The 21,363-nt window shown below is 48.2% G+C and overlaps 1 protein-coding gene across 1 annotated transcript in view; it reads left to right on the forward strand.

Annotated features, from left to right (window-relative positions):
- The first annotated feature begins 213 nt into the window (after positions 1-213).
- The window catches only part of JAM3 (junctional adhesion molecule 3), a 43,539-nt gene continuing 22,389 nt past the window's right edge, over positions 214-21,363 (forward strand). Inside the window, exon 1 of the mRNA XM_066639736.1 lies at positions 214-280. Within this exon, the coding sequence (XP_066495833.1) occupies positions 235-280 (46 nt within the window). The 5' untranslated portion in view covers positions 214-234. The remainder of the gene's footprint in view (positions 281-21,363) is intronic.

Consider the following 21,363-nt stretch of genomic DNA (forward strand, 5'->3'; position numbering starts at 1 on the left):
GTCCGCCTGGAGGTTCCAGCATCCGCGCGCCGGCTGGGGATGCGGTTGCCATGCCAACGAGCCCCGGCATCTCCCGTCGCCCGGGCGACCGTTGCCTGGACAACGGAGTCCTGCTCCGGCAGCATCCCTCCTTCGCCGCGCTCTCTCCTCCCACCCAGCGCTGGGACCCGGCCAGGCGGGGAATGCGCAAGCTCCGGCCCGGCCAGCCCGGCGGCTCAGAGTCACATCCCCATCATGGCGCTCGGACGCTGGACGCTGCTGCTTCTCCTGCCCGTGCTCCGTGAGTCCCGCCCGGTGGGGTGGGGAGGGGGGCAGGAGCTGGTGCAGGGAGGGGGCCGCGCTGTGGGGAGGCGCAGGGAAGCCCGGAAGGAAGGGGGCAGAGCAGAGCAGCCCTTCTTGCCTTGCCCCACCAGCGACCACCAGCCCCCCTTCCAGCCCCAGCGCTGCCTTCAGCTGGGAGATGGGAGGGGGCGTAACTGTGCATGCCATGGGGGGGGCGCTTGCACCCTTCCCATCAATGGGCCACTGAGTGCAGAGGACAATAGAGGCTGGGGGTGCCTGCTGTGGCTTTGGGATTCACAAGGGTTCCAGTTGCGTGGGCTGTGTGGGGGGCTTGTGGCTGGAGAAGGGACTGAAAGGGACAAAAGGAGCCACGGGGGAAGCTTTCAAAAAACAGTGGCAGGTGGTCTCTATCCCCCCTTTACTTTGTGGGCATCGTGCGCGGTGGTGGTGAAAAAGCGATGGGTGGGGGGGTAATTGGGGGGCCCTTGAAAGAAACAGAATTGTGTCTCAGAGGTCATATCAGGCTCCTAAAAAAAGAAGTGTCTTTCTCGAGGGGTTCCCCCCTCTACCAGTTGCGAGGGGGGACAAGCACAAAAGCTCCAAGAGCCCCCCCTGGAAGCCGTCAAAGTTTCTTTCTCTTTCCAGAACTTCTGAGCACTCTTTGTGAGAAGTCTGGTCGGGAGGGCAGAGGCGCATGGAGAGATCTTGCTCTGGTTGGGAAAATAAAAAACTGTTCCAGGAAAGGGAGTTTCCCTTTAAAGCTGGCATGTGGGAACACTTTCCCTGCCCCATCCGCCTATAGTTTAGGCGCACGGACACATATATCGCACATCAGGGTTGAATTACGAGGCATATGCGAATTTGCATGTGTGTATTTGTTCCCCCAGGAGCTCACTTCTTTTCTTTACTTTTCAAGACTTAAAAGTGATGAGGCCCCCACTCCCACCACCGCTTCCAAGTAATAAGGGGTCTTGGCTGTACCCCCCTCAACCCTCCCCATAGTTCAAGCACCTCCCCTTGTCTTTCCAAAGGACCAGGGAATCAGGAATGCGGGGCTTGGCCAGGCAGAGTTGATACAGGATCCTATTCACTTGGCAACACAGTCGCCCTTTGTTCGGGCAGCCCCCACGCAAATGTTTGCCACTTTAATTGCGAAAACATTTGCTAATTCCATTCATGAATGAATTGGGGGGGGGGGGTTGCTTGTCATCTGGCTATTAATAAAGGCCAGGGAGGGTCTGGTTGTGTATTCCAGAATGGCCCCATGGGTGTGTAAGAGGGATGTCTTGCAGCCTTGCTTTTCCTCACTTCAGGCAGACAAAACACTCACACCTTACTCTTCGACACACACAGAGTCCGTGTAGCGTATACATGATTTCCGATCTGTATGCGTGTACAGTTATTCACATGTTACATTTAGCTTACATAAAACATCACATGCAATCTGTATCCTATATTTTCTAGAGGTTCCGTTCCTGTGTTTTTAAAATGTCACAAGAAAAAAATGTACACACATACAGATGTTTATATGTACGTGCAACATCAGTGTGCCTTGCATCCAACAATGTTTGGTAGATCATCTGTCTGGATAGTTCATCACTTCTGGTGATCACATATGTATATGTGTATGTAATTTTGTTTTGCATTGTATAATTTTTTTTGCATTGTGTACATAAATACACGATCATCTGATCTGGCAACCTCATACAAGCTTCCACGCAAGACATGATTTCCAGGCAGGAATTTTGTTATACATCCAGTGACCTTTAAGCAAACTTCTAACCTGATCTTATTTTTCCCAATTTGAGTAGAACAAAAATACACACATATTTACTTACATTCCTATCTGCTCCCCCTCCCACCACAACAATCCCTTTGGGCTGGGATGAGAAAACAGCTGTTCAAAGACTCCACCTTGCTTGCAAGAGGTACCCTAGCAGAGCTATCCAAGATTTCAAAGTCTGATTTCATGCCCAAAAGGGAAAGAAACAAGCTATTAAACAGATACAAAATGTTGGCTGTTATAATAATTGATGTATCCAGTGCAAAATGGCATGAACTAGGTCTCTGCCCCAAGGTGTTTGCCAGTTTATACCTAAACTGGCAAATTTATGTTCCTCAGAGGCAACCCAAAGAACAAAAATTTGCTTGTTGTAGGCCACAAGATTTGGCAGGTTCATATGGGAGAAAGCACAGCTTACCAGAACGTAGGCTTTGTTTCTGCCTGGGATAGGGAACGTGAGTTGGGCTGCAAATGTCAAAAAAAGATGGGGTTTGAGTTGAGATTTGGAGGAAGAGGTGGCACCATGCAAGTATTCTGGGAGGAAATTCTAGGCCAGCGGTTCTCATTTAGCACCAGGACCCACTTTTTAGAATGAGAATCTGTTGGGACCCACTGGAAGTGATGTCATGACCAGAAGTGGCATCATCAAGCAGGAAAATTTTTAAACAATCCTAGGCTGCAATCCTGCCCACACTTACCTAGGAGTAAGTCCCATTGACCATCACTGTTAAAAGAATATACGTACATAATAACATGTTAAAAGTACAGGTCTGTAACATTTCCCCAAATGCAGTCACATACTATAGAAGCATCAAGTCTAATGCATTAAAAAATAAAATATTGAAATGAATGGGAACCCACCTGAAATTGGCTCGCAACCCACCTAGTGGGTCCTGACCCACAGTTTGAGAAACACTGTTCTAGGCTATCATCCTCATTTACCTAGTTCCTGTATTTCCTACTTGTTTAACTTTTCAGCACCGGTGCTACAGCAATGCAGCCCTAAGGTAGGGTAACAAATGTTTCCATACCTTGAGGAAGCCTCTGTGACTGCTTGCCCACCACAGGATGCTCCACTGGCACAGTTGTGCCGGCACTGGAAAATTGGATAGGATTGGGCCCTCAGAGTGGTGTACATTGTTTGGCCACCTTCTTTTCTCCTCTCAACAGCCCTGCGAGGCCGGTTGGGCTGAGAGATGGTGACTGGGACACGGTCACCAGTAAGCTTCATGGTCAACTGGGGCTTCCAAGTCACGTGGACTGCCAACCACACTGGTCATATCACCATGTCTTCTGTAAGCATTTCAGTATACAAATTGCTATATAGAGCAATCCTATGCATGTTTACTCACAGGTAGATGCCCTGTGTTCAGTAGAGCGTATTCCCAGGTAAATGTGCATAGGATTATAACCTGAGAGTTATAACCAGAGAGTAAGTAACCATCTTTTTTAATTGGAAAGTAGGTTGGTTAAGCTAAAAGAGTGAGGCTTGTCCAAGGCCATCGTCTTCTGAGCTGAGTGGGATGTGGACTTGACCCCCCCATTCTCAAACCCATTGCTCCTCAGCCTTTGTGTCTTCCACCCCCACCTACTCCTCAAGGACAGACTCCTTGAGGAGGCATGGATTCCCAGGATGTGCCAAAATAGCTGGGAGGGATGGAATTCTCCAGAGTCACAAATAGGTTTTGCATCTACAAAGGCCTTTTTGTAGCGTGGCCTTAAGAATATCTAGATCCTCCTTTTTTAGAAAAAGAGACAGCATCCAGCTGTCTTTCAAGCAAGCAAGTGCTCCGGGCCAGCTGTCCAGGCCCCGAGATGGCTTTTTTTGTTAGGTTGTGTGGCTTTTAGCTTTGCAGCTCCCAAACTTGCAAGGGGGGAACTTGAATGTAAAGAATGCCATGTGTGCAAGGAGCTGCATCCCTGTTGTGTGGCAGTAGCCAATCAAATACAAGCTCACTTAGTTTGGGCCAGAATTGGGTGCTTTGGACGGCAAGTTCAGTAACATTCTTGGCTCGCGTTTGGTGCTTCTTGTCCAGCAGTAAATAACAAGCACTGTTGTCAGAATGTACATCTTGCACATCTATTTCCCAGCTGTTGGCAAAGAACGCAGTGATAGCAAGTCACCCCCTTGACGTCCGAGAGTCGTCGGAGCCATTTTGTGGTTGTCGGTTCATGGAGACTTGTGCAAATGCATGTGCATTTATGTGTGTTTCCCTGGATGTTTACAGTAAACTCCAGTGACCTAATGTTGAACGTTGATTCCTTTTCTGACCTATTCATTTCCATCTCCCAGGGTGGTAGTTCTTGGATCCCGAATATAATTTTAATAGCTCTCAGAAGGTGCCTTGTCTATATTTAGGATGTGAACAATGAATAAGGGCTCATTACTTAAAATGACAATGAAACAACATTTCTGTGGTGTTTTCTGAGTGTGCAAAGGGTGCTTAGTTATCCATTTGATAATTTGATGTTGTCCTTACAACAACCCTGTAATGCAAGTATTATTATCCCCATATAGCTGATGAGAGTGTTGAGGCTGAAAGGGTATAGCCTGCTTAAGGTCACAGAGCAAGTTCACACCAGAGGCAGCCTTTGAGCTGGGAAGACTTGGTTTGCAACTCTGCCACTGTGCTACACCTGCTCTCACAACTCTACAAACTCATAATGTGAGTTTCTGCAGTGTGTTGCTTTTCTGGTCCCCCATTTCTATTTATTTTTTTAAAATGCTCCTTCCACTTTGGGGCTTAAAAGGGGTTCTGAAAAGCAGTGACGCAGACCCAACAGTTAAAAAAAAAAGTAAGATTGAATGATTGCGAATCAACCAATTGGGCAGTGCAGGAGAACAAGCACCCAGCATCAATCACCAACAGGCTCAGCTGGGGAACCCCAACACACCAAATTCAACACCTGTCTAAAATGCTTGATTATAACAATGTTCGGAAGGCTGCCAGGGAGGGTACTAGACCAGCCTCCCAGGAGACAGGCTCTCTGGGCATCACATCTCTGGGCACCACAGCTAAGAAGCAGCTATCATTTTTCAGGTAGTGTTGGGGCATGGACCAATGTCTCTCCAAGGATATCAATGGACAGGGAGAATTATGCAGGAGGAGGCAACCCTTTACCTTTGAGCCTCTCTTTGCTGTCACTTTGTCCCCTCCCTTGCTCATTCTAAAAGGAGAGAGGTCCCCTGGCCTCTCCCAGCAGGCGAGATTCACTTGAGGTCACCTCAAGAACATTCTTTTCTGCCAAGATCTCTTTCCACATCTGTCATGGAATACCTTTGTGTGTCACTGAGGGTTATGGGGAAGGTCCTAGCTCAGTTCACTGGGTTATGGGCCCAGTGGGCATCGCCACCACTGTGTGTGAAGCAGGCAGTACCCCCTAGAGTGCACCCGACACCCCATTTCAGCCTGTATTGCAGCACGAGGTTGATAATGACAGTTGCCAGCCATTTTGTTCAGTGAGGGCTGATGTGTCTGCCGTTATCGTTTTGTTTTGTTGAGTCATCTCCCGCTAAGCTGCTCAAAACTACCAGGTTTCTTTGGACTGCAGTTTGAAGACCAGCGACTGAGGACAATGGAGAGTTGTTTGTGCTAATTTCTGCTCTGTAGCAGATTGTCTCTCTTTCTTTGGCATCCTTTGCCAGCCAGTCTTTCCCTTTCTGCTTCGCTTTTATTTTGTGTGTGTGTGTGTCAAGGCAGAATTGGATGCTGTTGTAAATTTAGAACTAATGTTTCACAGTTGATTGCACCCATTCCTGTTGATCCAAGGAATGTTTGCGAACTTCTCCAACAGCCAGAGAAGGCAGGGTGGGGAGGACCAAATAGGGCAGGCAATTCCCGCAGGCCAGCAGCCTGCTGTTTCAGAATCCTCCACACCTTCCTTCCTTCCCATTATGCAAAATGCTTCCATTTGTAAACTAAACCTCTCCCCTCCTTGTGCGTTAACAGTGTCTGGAGGCTTGTTTGGAAATTGCAGCCCGTAAAAGCAGATGAAGCAAAAGGACTAAATTAATTAACATGCTTCCATTCTCAGTCTGCTTCCACTTCCAGCAGGAAGATGGAAAGTGGAAGGTATATTTTGATTGGAGGAAGAGGACAGCTGTGTCACGGCTTGGGTTGGAGACATCTGTCTTTGTAAGGGTTGCTGCCATTTTCCCTCGCAAATTATGGCCAACCCAACCATCATCTACCCTCCCTGTTTTACCAGGCACCGTTGGTCCTGTTTAAGAACATAAGAACAGCCCCACTGGATCAGGCCAGAGGCCCATCTAGTCCAGCTTCCTGTACCTCACAGCGGCCCACCAAATGCCCCAGGGAGCACACCAGATAACAAGAGACCTGCAAGTGCTCCTGGGAATTGTAGTTTAAGAACATAAGAACAGCCCCACTGGATCAGGCCATAGGCCCATCTGGTTCAGATTCCTGCATCTCACAGCAGCCCACCAAATGCCCCAGGGAGCACACCAGATAACAAGAGACCTGCAAGGCTTCCTGGGAATTGTAGTTAAGAACATAAGAACAGCCCCACTGGATCAGGCCATAGGCCCATCTAGTCCAGCTTCCTGTATCTCACAGTGGCCCACCAAATGCCCCAGGGAGCACACCAGATAACAAGAGACCTGCAAGGCTTCCTGGGAATTGTAGTTAAGGACATAAGAACAGCCCCACTGGATCAGGCCATAGGCCCATCTAGTCCAGCTTCCTGTATCTCACAGCGGCCCACCAAATGCCCCAGGGAGCACACCAGATAACAAGAGACCTGCAAGGCTTCCTGGGAATTGTAGTTAAGAACATAAGAACAGCCCCACTGGATCAGGCCATAGGCCCATCTAGTCCAGCTTCCTGTATCTCACAGCGACCCACCAAATGCCCCAGGGAGCACACCAGATAACAAGAGACCTGCAAGGCTTCCTGGGAATTGTAGTTAAGAACATAAGAACAGCCCCACTGGATCAGGCCATAGGCCCATCTAGTCCAGCTTCCTGTATCTCACAGTGGCCCACCAAATGCCCCAGGGAGCACACCAGATAACCAGAGACCTGCATCCTGGTGCCCTCCCTTGCATCTGGCATTCTGACATAACCCATTTCTAAAATCAGGAGGTTGCGCATACACATCAATTATCATGCGCATGTGATATGTGTATCACATACACATGTGTATGTGTATATCTCGTGTTTGCCTCGTCCCTTATTATTTTATTTTACATAGACAGCAAAACTGTCTATTTTCTGTTGATCATGTTTTGTCCCATCGTTTTGTAGCCACATAGTGAAGTAGGAATAATTGTGGTCTTAAAAACTTTAATTTTCATGCTTCTTGAAAGGTGCCTATTATTCCACACTGATTTACTGAGATATGCATACATAGCTGTTGCTAGACCTAATTATTTCTGGGCTGCATGATGTATCAGATGTAACGATACTCCCTAAGCAAATAAAACTATCTACTTCTGCAATGAGTCCTTCACCAGTTGTAATTTTACTGCTGATGTTACATAGTTTTTTATTTGATGTTTTAACTGTGTGACTCCAGTCCAAGCCCAGTGCCTGGTCCCTTCACTTGGTAAAGCACTGTCCTTCATTTGTCCCCATTTTTTGCCTTTTGAAGATTCCATATTTTATCCCAAAGGATCTCCTCTATGGAGGACTCGTGCAAGGAAAGCACCCTACAGGTAGACCACAGCTGCGATACAAGGACATCTGCAAGAGGGATCTGAAGGCCTTAGGAGTGGACCTCAACAGGTGGGAAACCCTGGCCTCTGAGCGGTCCGCTTGGAGGCAGGCTGTGCAGCATGGCCTCTTCCAGTTTGAAGAGACACTTGGCCAACAGTCTGAGGCTAAGAGGCAAAGAAGGAAGGCCCATAGCCAGGGAGACAGACCAGGGACAGACTGCACTTGCTCCCAGTGTGGAAGGGATTGTCACTCCCGAATTGGCCTTTCAGCCACACTAGATGCTGTGCCAGAACCACCATCCAGAGCACGATACCATAGTCTTCCGAGACTGAAGATTGCCAACAATCAATCATCATGGGTTACAGAGTTTCAGGCTTTAGCATTCGGTGTATCTAAATGCATGCACATGACCACTAAAGCACCATGAAGTGCACAGCCTGCAGTTTCATGTAGTGAACTACTGACGTGTCATCAGTGGTTCATGATACACATTGCAGAACAATTGTATTTTTCTAGGTCAGCTTAAACCCCAAACCGGGATGAGGGAGCACCACATCCTCTAGGCCAGGGGTCTCCAAACATTTTGGCCAGAGGTCCGCATCAAATATCTGGCGTGGTGTGGAGGGCCAGAAAAACAATTTAAATATAAACTTTAAATAAATAAATTAGAGATGGAACTCCGATGAGTGAACAAATTAATGAATGGGCTCATTCCTTTAATCTCTGGCCCTCAGAACACCCTCCAGACACAATCGGAGCACAGTTCTGGTCATGCTCAGTTGAGTGGGCCAGAGGCTTTCAGGGGACAAGAGGTTGGCCGCGGGCTGGAAAGAGGCTTGCTGCAGCCCGCATCTGGCCCCCAGGCCAGGGTTTGGAGACCCCTGCTCTAGACTTTTAAGTCAGTGCACTAAGGGATCTTGAAGAACAAATTAATAAAGTCTATAGTGGCTGCAGTAGATTTTTCAGAAGGGTGTAATAGTGGCTGAAAGAGGGCTTGGGCAAGCCATCAGCCTAGGGGTGTATTCTGAACATTGTGGCCGCCAGCTCCCTTGAACATATGCCTGTTCGTTAGGGTCTGTGTAGAGATTCCCACAGGTACTGATGCAAGGCAGGTTCCCAAGCTTGTGAAAAGAGCCCTCCATGAAGATGTCTGTCTGTGCTGGAGCCTTCTCCACATTGGAGGAAGAATCACCCATGGTGTCCCTTCTTCTCACGTTCATGGAAGCCCTGGTAGCGTCCGAAAAGAGCTACAGTCTTTCTAGAACGTATTTGATTGTGTTCTTATTTGATTGCTCCTTTTTGTTTGGCCCAAACCTATGCCCGTTTACTCAGAAGTGCATCGGAACAGTTGATGTGCTGTTGTATTTTAAAGGCCCCGCGTGTGCACCCTTAATTTTGTCGTGCGCCATCCTGGATGCTGTTTGGGATGGAGCAGATGAGATGTGAAATTTGTTAATTCAAATAAATGAATAGTGCGAAAGGGGCCATAACCCAGTTGCAGAGCCTCTGCTGTGTATCCAGAACATCCCAGATAGAACTGGGAAAGACCCCTCCCTGAAAAGCTGATGCCAGTCCGTGTCGGCCATGCTGTGTAAGATGAACAAATGCTTGAATCAGTATCAGGCTGCAACTGATTTTTAAATGAAATGCTGTGGATCTTCCTTATCTGCGGGCTTGACACCCGAGGATTTCAATATCCACGGGTGCTGAGCCTGCAGGCTGATGGACCTCACAGGACTTCCAAGAGGCAACTGGAAGTGCTTTCCGATTGTGTCCTGGAGGTATCCTGAGGCAGGGAGGCCGTGCAGCCTGCAAATTTAATTATCTATGGATTTTGGTATCCTTGGGGGGGTCCAGGAACGGATCCCCCATGGATACCAAGGACCCACTGTATGCCTTCCTGACTTTATTTCAGTTCTGGTAGAGAAGCCCCCAAATGCAGCACTAGATATGGTGCCAAGAGGGACAGGGTTCCAGTTGCCTGCTCTTTTAATGATTGTTGATCCAAGGAGGGCATTGCAGTAATAGCCGCTTTTCTCAGCTGCCCCAAATTCGCTGTCCTGCACACCTACACAAGGTCTAGCTCACCCTGGACTCCTTTGCATGTTCAAGCTCACCCAGTTATCAGATGAGATTACCCCAGGCCACCCACATTAAACAGTCACAGCAAGATCCGACGTGGGGAACGTGGTTGTCCTGCCGTGTTGCTTTCTGACTGTGGTCAGTTTTTTTTTTTGTTTTCTACGTCTTCTTTGCAGTCTTTTCTGAACCACTTGGAGAGGTTTGCATTTAATAATAGCGTCGCTGCGATGCCAGGGGGATGGACGACCGCAGACGTTGCCGCAACGTAAATAATCCAAAGGCCGCTCAAAGATGTCCAGGCCTGGTGCCAGGCTCCAAGTTAGTTGCAGTTTGCCTTGAATCTCTCACGTCCACATTGGAAGGAAATGACTGTGGGACTGCAGTACCCAGAATCCCACTGGAGACGAGTTCACAGCTGCTTCTGGAAAAGGGGAACAGTTGGAGAGGGTGGTGGGCTCACGGCGGGCAAATCTGACCGCCTTTGTTTTCTCAGATCCGCTTCTGACGGACAAAACTCTCCTGTCCCCTGGGCAGCCAAGAGAGCGTGAAATTCATCCAAAAGAGACGGCCTGTCTTTGCTTTCCCTCTTTGCTTTTGTATCTTTCAATAACGCATTCTTTCCCAGTGATTTAATGAAAGATTGGCCCTTCGCCAGTTTTCCATGTGGCAGTCGGTGCTGCTGCATCTTCTCTGCTTGAACTTTGTTTTTATTTTTGGTGGGTGAAGGGAGGGGGGTGATGACAGCATAGTAACTGGGCAGCACGCCCCCACTTTTTGGTTGATTTCCGATAAGGTCAGATGGAGCAAACGTCTTCCGGCTTTAGGAGCTGCGGTGCCCAACTGGAAACGTTTTTTGCAGGGTCCCACGTTCCCAGCCTGTAGAATCTTAGAGATATAAATAAAATTTTATTATAGGCTTTATATCTCTCTGGTACAGTGGAAAGTAATCAAAATGCCCGCTTTAAAAGCGCATGAGTTAACGGACCAAATGGATCTAAGCACGTTTTCATATAAATTCCAATTCATGTCAGCCTACAAGTAAACAAACAAAATGTGCAGATTGCCTTTGAAAAGGAAATAGTTACAAAACCACTTGTTTTAGTGACTGTGAAATGATTAAGTAAAAGTATTTACTTGTTGATTTTACCCTGGCGTGGTGGCCCCTTAGGGCCAAGATGGGAGCAATTGGTCCAGTTGGCTTAAAGCCAGCTCTGTGTCTTTCTTTCCCCCTCCCATAAAACTGGGCATCCCTAATGTGTTATCGGTGAGATACAGAAGAGATACTGTGAGATACAGGAAGCTAGACTAGATGGGCCTTTGGCCTGATTCAGGGGGCTCTTATGTTCTTATCGGTGTGAGCATCAGCTGCTGAAACCCTCTAATCATCTTTTCCTCCCCATCTCCAACTTTGGCTTCTCCAATTTGCTGCTTGATTTCTGGTGACTTGGGGCCCAATCCTATCCAACTTTCCAATGTCGGTGCAGCCGCAATGGAGTCCCAAGGAAAGGGAACAAACATTCTCTTAGCTGGCGGAGGTCTCCATGAAAGACCCCCTGCTATAGGATGCAGCGCATGCCCTGTTGGCATGGCTGCACCAGCGCTGGAAAATTGGATAGTATTTGGCCGTTATTCTCTACTAAAATCCAGAAGTCTTTGCATGCCTCTGGGTAAAGCAAACTCATTAAATAAACTGATGTTTGAAATCTGAATATTACGCCTGGCAATCTATTTAGAAAGATCTCGGTGAGGCTCTGAAAAGTCTTCTGCAAACAGAATATTATTATTTTATTTTTCTTCTTGTTAAACAACTATCGCAATCACAAGAGCAAACATGCTCAGATAGAGGCTCGACACTGGGAAGCTTAAGATTAAGCATAATTTGTATCCATGTAAAATACAGTAATGTTCTGTTGGATAGTATTGAAACTCTTACGGCAGACTTGGTGTTTCTGTACCAGGCTACAGTTCTGTACCAGTTTCTGGCTAACCAGACACCCTGTTCCTGGCAAACAACCACCAGTGAATCAGGAGAGAGAAGTGCTGAGTGCATTGACATTGCCATGTGTTTCTGCTGTTGGATCTTACAAGACAGACATGTCGAGGAGCAATTATATTGCTGTAATGTCTATTGAAGCCCTTATTGCTGCTACCTTGCAGGATTTAACCTCACCAGACTTCCTCACCAGCCATCTCTCTGGGTTTTCTTTTCTTTTTTTTTTCCCTGTTCACAATGCAGCTTAAAATTAGCATCTAAAAATAAACAGCCTCTTAACATTTGTGGACCACTGCTGGCTGTTTTTGCCTTTCTTCCTCTAGGAAGAAATACATATAATTGCTTCCAAGCTGTCTGTCTGTGTCTGTCTGTCTGTCTGTCTGTCTGTCTGTCTCATCATTCACAATTAAAAACTTAGCTTGAGAGAACTTCCTCAGTCCAAAGGCAACATACTGTACTGTGTTCCAGGTCCTGGAGACGATCGATTGGGGAGAACATAACATAAGAACAGCCCCACTGGATCAAGCCATATGCCCATCTAGTCCAGCTTCCTGTATCTCACAGCGGCCCACCAAATGCCCCAGGGAGCACACCAGATAACAAGAGACCTCATCCTGGTGCCCTCTCTTGCATCTGGCACTCTGATACATAGCCCTTTTCTAAAATCAGGAGGTTGCGCATACACATCATGGCTTGTATCCCGTAATGGATTTTTCCTCCAGAAACTTGTCCAATCCCCTTTTAAAGGCGTCCAGGCTAGACGCCATCACCACATCCTGTGGCAAAGAGTTCCACAGACCAACCACATGCTGAGTAAAGAAATATTTTCTTTTGTCTGTTCTAACTCTCCCAACACTCAATTTTAGTGGATGTCCCCTGGTTCTGGTGTTATGTGAGCCTGGGAGCACTGTGGCCTGTGTGCCTTTTGGTTGTTTGGAGGTATGTAGCTCTGTTGGAAGCATAGCGTTGGACCAGGAAGAGAACTGGATTCTCCAAGGAAAGGCTGATGCACGTGGGGCATTTATCTTTTTAAAAAGGGAGGGCCGTAATATTTTACCGCGTGACTCTAAATGCCAGTTGTAGCCATGGGGAAGAGCTGTTTGCCTATGTGTGTTCTGATTCTGGGCCTCCCAGAGTAATCTGGTTGGCCAATTTGGAAAAACAGAGTGCTGAACTAGATGGCCTTTGGGCTCTTCTTATGTCCTATTCCAGGTGGTCTCTTGCTCCGGTGTAGCAGAGTGATTTGTGCATTCTCAGCCCTTGAGACTACAAGGTCAGGCGCATTCCACTCTGTGGTGTGCACTTTTTCCTGTCCCACTCCAATTGATCTCTCCCACAGCCTGCTTACTGCCTTGTTCTTCTGTGGCTGCCCCCCTCCTCCTCGTCCTCCCAGTTCCTGCTCGCTGACATTTTAAAAAGCAGAAAGATTGGGGGAAAGCAGGAAGAGGAGTAGAGATTGATGGGCTAGAGCAGCAATTTCCAACCATAGAATGGTTGGCAACCTTTAGTCTCAAAAGACTATGGTATAGCCCTACAGCACCCAGTATTCCCAGACGGTCTCCCATCCAAGTACTAACCAGGCCTGACCCTGCTTAGCTTCCGAGATCAGACAAGATTGGGCAGGTGCAACCACTGTGCCACAAATAGTCTGCAGGTGTGTCGTGGGAGGTTGGGGGAGAATTATTTTTTAGTAGGGCTATTGGGGGATATGAGCCTCCTGCCCGCAGTTCAGTGTGTGCTTTGTCAGTTGTCAGATGGTGTGTTTTGATAATTTTAGCACCGTGTCAGTGTGCCATGAGATGAAAAAGACCAAAAATCACTGTGCTAGAGTGATTTTTCCCCCTACTTCCTCTGCCTTCCCTGCTCTTTTGAAATGACAGGCAGAGAGGAGGAGGAGGAGAAACAGGACAATGACTTCACCGTGGTTCCGTCTCCTTCATCACTACCACACCACCTGGTAATAACCGCTCCCCCTAATGTGCCACTGTGGACCTGTGGTCTCGCCAGAGCTCATTAGAAGACCGGCCCTGTTTGTTCTTAGCTGTCCTCACAACCTGTAATACGAGAACAAGCAATATTTTAATGTGCTGGGGTTTTTGTACATGCTACTTTGGTCTTTGGTCTTTGGTACATGCTACTTTGGTCTACTTTTGGTACAGCCACCGGGTAGATGGGACTCATCAGCCTGGGAAGGCAGCTCATCTGAGAGAAGGAAAACTCTGATCCCAAACCTCCACTGCCTTGTGGCTACATCCAGTTGTGGAAAAGGCTTCAGGAGTCAACCTCGAGGCAAAATCCGGAGCCGGAGTCCCTGAGGCAGTTCATGGCTGAACACAGTCACGTTCTGGCAACTCCTGCGACGCCGCTGGAACCAACCGTATTGGCCTCTGCCTTTCCATTGGACCATTTCAGCGACGTGGAGAGGGGGGATTTGCTGCATGGGTAACAGCCTATCCTCCATACCTACTTTACCCAGGCTTCGCGCACTGGAGAGGACACTCTGTTCCAGAACCACCATTCAGAGCGTGACACCATAGTCTTCCAAGACTGAAGGATGCCAACAGCAACTTTGGTCTTTCATTATCTCTTTCAAAAGGCCAGACCGGTGGAAGAATGTTCTGTTCTAAAACGCATCCGTGCCAATATAAATCTATTTATATTTTACCCATCTCTCTAAAAATAAAAAAATGAACCCAAAACTCCCACAGAGTGGGAGGGGGGAAAAATCCTCCAGGCAGCTAGGTGTTTTACAATTACTAAAGTCATGTTTATGAATTTCTGAGGAACAGGAGCCTGGGGCGAGATTTCTTAGCTGGGTTGTCGGCTCCAGGAAAGCGAGACCTTGAGAGTGCAGGTGCTTGGGAGCATGTGTTCTCATTAGTCATACAAGGGAAATGATGCACGGGAGTAAAAGGGCATGGTTGCCCCCCTTCCTCCACCCCCCCACTGGAAACATCAAACATGCCAATGAAGTGACGAGAAGAGCTTCGTTCGCTTGATTTCCATATGCCAGACTGCCGCTGTAGGTGACAGAGCTGTGCCAATTAAAGACATTGTTGCTGAAATTGTCTTATATTAATATTGCGTCTGTGCATGTGTAGGTTTTGTATCTAAGGCGTGCATTGAAGGCACATGATGCGGTCTCCTTGCAAAAGCTGAGCAGGGCTAGGTTTGGACAGTGGCTGGGTGGGAGACCGCCTGGGCATCTTTCGTTCAGCACCGCCTTGAGAAGAAAGGTGGGGTGAAAATAAGTGAAATGGATTCCATGCAGCTGTAGGCTGGCCAAAGGGGCACCTGTTGAATTTCTGCCTGCGGTTAAATAGCATTAGAGCTCAGACTAGGGACAAAGAAACAGTGGCAACCCTTCCTCCTTTGGCAGGGGGACTTGGAAGTCTGCAGACCAACTCTGAAGGGGTGTTCAGTAGCTCTGAATTTGGAGAGGGGTACTGAGAGAGCTCTTGCCTTCCCCCTCCATCCTGAAACTACAATTCCCTGTAGGGGAAGGAATGGCTCCGGTTGAAATCTGTGGTGTAGTGAGGCCTTCAGACTTCCAGATGAAGGCTGCTTATCTTCAGATAGTCCTGAGTTTATGATGTCAGGCTTTTCTTCTGCAGACCAGGAGGTGTGGAGGAATCCTAGGGTATTATCTCACTTGGCTGCTAAGATAGCCTCCCGGGTGCCGCCTGCCTGGGGCGGGAGCATGCCTCCCTGTGGGTGTTTTTGCACATGGCTCTGTGTGTGTGTGATCCTGGTTACTAACCCTTCCTCTCCTCTCCCAGTATCTTCAGATTGAACTAGGGGCCAGCTGTCCTCACCTACATTTCCTGCATGATTTAATAAGCTGCTCACTGGCTTGGGGTAAGGGTGGGAGGGCAATACAGGTCATTTGAAGTCTTCTTTCTATTAGATGGGGAGGATTTTTTTTTTAATATGCACTCACCAATCTTCTGTTGCTTTGCATCTGCTACCAAATATATTATACTCTTTTTTTTTTTCTCAGATGCCATCTGGTATCTGTAGGGTGTGCAGATACCTCTTTTTTCCCCCCTCTTCTATATCTTCTCCTTCTCTTCCTCTTGGCAATTTTTAGCTTTAAGCTAAATAAAGAGGACAGAGTTATCAGTTCACAAACAAGTGTTGGTGGCCCATCCGCTTATACCTGCAGACAGCTTCAGACTGTCATGGGATCCTTGGTTTAAGATCAGTGGTTTTTAACTAGTGTGTCACGATACATTGATGTGCCATGAATGATCCACAGGTGTGCTGTGGGAGTTTAGGGGAGGGTCATTTATAAATAGGGCCTTTGGGGAATGTGAGCCCCCTTCTCTGGCACTGCCTGTGTGCATTGTCAATTGTCAAATAACTGATGGTGTGCCTTGGCAATTTTAGCACCTTGTCAGAGTGCCATGGGATGAAAGGGGTTAAAATATGCTGGTTTAGATTAATGTAAACCTGTTGCTGTAAGCCTCTGACTCATGGTCTCGCTGTCCCCTCTCCTCCACATGCAAGTGAGGGGGGGCAGATTGAAAACTTTCACATTTAGTTTTGAATGAATCACAGTTGCCTGTTTATGTTTAAACTTGGGGAACTGGCTTATTCTAGTTCAGATAAACCTGGGGTTAATGAACCACTATCAGAATAAACCATGGTTTCCCGAGGTCGTATGTAACAGGAAACTGTAGTTTATTCAAAACTGAAAGTGAGACTTCCAACCTTCTCCTCTTGTGCATGGAGGAGAAGGAAAGGATAGGAAGTGCAGAACCCAAACCTTGCCATAATTGATGAATGATACACTTCTAAACCTTGGTTAAACGATTGCCTGAACCTGGCCTCAGTGTCGCAGGATGGTTTGAACAGCGGCATACTGTAATGTGTTACAGATTAATAGAGGGTCATCATTGTAACACCTCTATTATATCATTAATTTCTGCCTGGGGGTTGGGAACTCTAAGGGTGCAATCTTCACCCCTAATGTCAGTGCTTTCCAGCACTGATATAAGGGCAATGTAGCTCCAAGGTAAGGAACAAACATTCCCTTACTTTGAGGAGGCCTCCGTGAGTGACACCCAACTGCAGGATGCAGCACACGTCCCATTGGCACCGCTCTGCCAGTGCTGGAAAGCACTGACACAAGGGGTTAGGATTGCGTCCTAATTCTAATTGTCTCCACTCTGTTATCAACTGTTCAAAATATCCTTCAGCAACTGGAGTGTGTGAACTAGCAGCTAGCTCATGGTGCAGGAGTGAACCTCAACATGTGGGAAACCCTGGCCTCTGAGCGGCCCGCTTGGAGGCAGGCTGTGCAGCATGGCCTTTCCCAGTTTGAAGAGACACTTGGCCAATAGTCGGAGGCAAAGAGGCAAAGAAGGAAGGCCCATAGCCAGGGAGACAGACCAGGGACAGACTGCACCTGCTCCCAGTGTGGAAGGGATTGTCACTCCCGAATCAGCCTTTTCAGCCACACTAGACGCTGTTCCAGAATCACCTTTCAGAGTGCGATACCAGAGTCTTCCGAGACTGAAGGTTGCCAACGTGAGCACTTGTGACAAGGTGGTCTGGTTCAGGCATAATGACAAACCATGGTTTGTTCTTCTACGTACACTACAAGCTGCAGTAAACCTTGGGCTTGTGCAGTCCTGCGGCACTTCTCCTCCTCCATCATTTGCAAAGGGAAGAAACCTAAAGCTTCTGGTCACCTTTGTTTGGTACCCGCCCCTGCAAAGTCATTGTCCCAGTTTTGGCCTTTGGGTCTTCTGTATTTAACTTTGTCAGGATGTACTGCTCCAGTTGTTCACAAACTTTGAACCACTACCACCCACCTCGTCCTCCGCGCTTCGTTATGACCCAATGTTCACTGTAGCCCCATAAAACATTATTGGGAGCCACGGGAGGGTGCTTCTGGGTCACACTGGGCCCACGACCCACTCCATTGGCCCCAGAATACCTCGTGGAAACAAACTGCAAGTTGCTTCTGGTCACATGTCAAGGCATTCCGTTGCCTGCGGAGGCCAATGGAGTGGGTCGCAGGCCTGGTGCAATCAGGAAACGGCTTCCGGTGGCTCCCAGTACCGCTCTGTGGTGCTACAGTGAGTGTCAGGTTGTGACACACCGCATATCAGGGTTGACCCACAGTTAGGGAAATGCTGAACTGCTCGTCTTGTCTCGTTCAGCTCTCTCCCCATAGTCTTCTAGAGACTAAACTTCTGAGTGGGGAGGCAGACAAACCTTTCCCCAGTGCGCATGCCTGAACACGAGCGGTTAGGCCCCCTGCAGTGCTCAGCTTGTGGTTTCACACCCTGCGGCTCCTGAGATGTATTGTGAGCCGTAAATCGCATCTTGTAGGACAATTCTGATTTTCTTCATCTCTGCAATATTGGAGGGTCCTTGTTGGCAACCTTCATTCTCGAAAGACTCTGGTTTCGCGCTCTGAAAGGTGGTTCTGGAACAGCGTCTAGTGTGGCTGAAAAGGCCGATTCGGGAGCGACAATCCCTTCCACACTGGGAGCAAGCGCAGTCTGTCCCTGGTCTGTCTCCCTGGCTGTGGGCCTTCCTTCTTTGCCTCTTAGCCTCAGACTGTTGGCCAAGTGTCTCTTCAAACTGGGAAAGGCCATGTTGCACAGACTGCCTCCAAGCGGGCTGCTCAGAGGCCAGGGTTTCCCACCTGTTGAGGTCCACTCCTAAGGCCTTCAGATCCCTCTTGCAGATGTCCTTGTATCGCAGCTGTGGTCTACCTGTAGGGTTCTTTCCTTGCACGAGTTCTCCATAGAGGAGATCTTTTGGGATCCGGCCATCATCCATTCTCACGACATGACCAAGCCAGCGCAGGTGTCTCTGTTTCAGCAGTGCATACATGCTAGGGATTCCAGCACATTCAAGGACTGTGTTGTTTGGAACTTTGTCCTGCCAGGTGATGCCGAGAATGCGTCGGAGGCAGCGCATGTGGAAAGCGTTTAGTTTAGAAAAATAAACTACTTAGCATGACAGTTTTTTTATTTTAAAGGGTACTGCTACTTTTGCAGACCTGAGAAAGGTGTGCGGCACTCATGTCGGCCCAAGAAAATTAGTTTGCACTAATCAGGTTTGACTTTTTGGCAGTCTGACCTGCTGAGTTCCCTTCTCTTTCAGGTTGGGTGCTCTGGCTGTATATCGTGAGAGGGAAGGATTCGTCCCGAGGTATCTTAAGGCCAGGTCACCTCTCATTAGCTCTCTGTAATGAGATGGCTCTTTCCAGAGTTTCTCCTTTCCCCAAGAGAACTCCAAGCAAAGGAATACTGATTGATATTGTAATGGGGGGGGGGGGGGTTCAGCTTTCCCTGGCCAGATGGGCTATGAATTATTCACTGGAGCACCGCTTTGGTGGTCATAAAGTGGATTCTGCCGAGTGGTACCACGCCAGCTTGAGCTGCCAGATCCCATGTGTCAAGGGTGTATCTTTAGGAGTGGGGCCAGAGTGAGAATTTGGGCCAATGCCGCTTCTCACTTCACAGAGCAGCGGCAGTTGCGGAGAAACTGGGCTTGCGGATTCTTTGCTCTGCAGTCCTGCGTGCACATCCCTGGGAGTAACTCTCTCTGAATGAAACATGACTAACTTCTGAGAAAGCATGCGAAGGGCTATGTTGCTGATTTCCTCTGAAGATCCAAATGATGTCTGGATGGTCTTCAGATGCCTCCTTCCCGATGAAGTTGACACGTCTCTGGTTATAATTGACGGTTGGCAACCTTCAGTCTCGAAAGACTATGGTATAAGCCAGGGGTGCCCAAACCCCGGCCCAGGGGCCGCTTGCGGCCATCGGGGGCTCCCAATCCGCCCCACGGGGAGCACCCAGTCTCCAATGAACCTCTGGCCCTCCAGAGACTTGCTGGAGCCCTTGCTGGCCTGATGCACCTGCTCTCAATGTGAGGACGACTGTTCGACCTCTCACCTGAGCTATGGGATGAGGGCTCCCTCCACTACTTGCTGTTTCATGTCTGTGATGCAGCAGTGGCAGTGAAGGAAAGGCTGGCCTTGCTTTGTGCAAGGCCTTTTATAGGCCTTAAGCTACTGCAATACCTTCATTCATTCATATGTTCCATCTCAAATATATTCACTTATGTAAATTTATTCAAATTTTAAATGTAAATTTATTCTTTTTCCCCTTGGCCCCCGACACAGTGTCAGAGAGATGATGTGGCCCTCCTGCCAAAATGTTTGGACACCCCTGGTATAAGCCTATAGCACCTGGTATTCCCAGGCAGTCTCCCATCCAAGTACTAACCAGGCCTGACCTTGCTTAGCTTACGAGATCAGACGAGATCGGGCAGGTGCAGGGTATGTTCCTTCTCAAATATTGTCATCCAGTGAGCATCATTTTTGGCCAAGCCTCTCCGGCTACAAATTCCCCCTCTGCCAATAACTTGGATTTTTGAGCTATCTATATGGTCTGTCCTGGCTAGGAACTAGTCCATAAATGCAAGGTGTTTTCAGAAACATTTTGGGAAGATTTGGAGATACCAGTAAAAGGCAGCTTACTTTCAACTGTTTCTTATGTCGGTTTCTTACTGTTGAGGTGGAGGGTTCAATTTTTGTTTTCTACCTGTGGTCCATGCAGGTGATTGGGCTACCTTTGTGCCCCCAGATTAGCTTGGTTGTGTGATGGGCCAATTCTGCTGTCCCAGGCTTCCTCAAAGTAAGTCCCATTGATAACCCATTATTAGAGTGTATTGTCTCCTGTAACTGAAGCCGGAATCACCCTGCCAAGGTGGTAAAGAGAGTTTAGTCCTACAACAGGCAGAAGCCTGTGGTAAAATGGTCTTGGATGTACCCAATGAAGTGTTGAGTTGAGGGCCTTCCCACATCTTGCTCATGTCGCTATCTGTGAAAATGCTCAACTCTCCCACACTTCTCTGGGAAGCAGAAGTGATGTTTGCAGCCAGATAGAGGCCAGATAGAGGGCTCTGTTGTTGCCTGGTCCAGAGGGATGCCACTATAGGGCAGCTCTTTGTGTTTGATCTAGAAGGCACGGGAAGGGGGGGAGGCTTCTCAGAGCTGGAGCCGGTTCAGAGGAGAAGTGCCTGCATTCCCAGCTGTGTGCATCTCCCGGCAAGACAAATGCCAAATCTGATGAGGTGGTTTTACCAGTGCGGAGGCCTCTGCTGAACTGGGGAACGGAGGGAGGCCAGAAGGATGTTGCTTGGCGAAAGGTCACTCCCGTACAATGGCTTTAATATCTCAGCTGCCTGTTCCCATTGGTCTGGCCTTGACTCGGATCATAGGAATTGGACCCTATGGTCCAAAGGCATCAAATCATCTGCTGCTGTTCGTGCTGGGCAGGAGGGGGTGGGTGGTTTAAAGAGCACTTTTTGCCTGTATCACCATTCAGGAATCAGTGGGCCAAGGCAGTGTTGCTTGGACCATCAGCCCTTGCTCAGTTCCCAGGCCTCTTAGAGGAGTTTTATCAGGGGGTGCAAAGTTTTTTGTTGGACCCCTCCCCTTCTCCATTGGATCGTAATTTCATATGATCATAATATCTGTGAACTGCAGTACACCAAACTATGTAGGCTTGCACA

This window comes from Tiliqua scincoides, chromosome 11 (genome assembly GCF_035046505.1).
Source record: "Tiliqua scincoides isolate rTilSci1 chromosome 11, rTilSci1.hap2, whole genome shotgun sequence".
NCBI classification, from domain to species: domain Eukaryota; kingdom Metazoa; phylum Chordata; class Lepidosauria; order Squamata; family Scincidae; genus Tiliqua; species Tiliqua scincoides.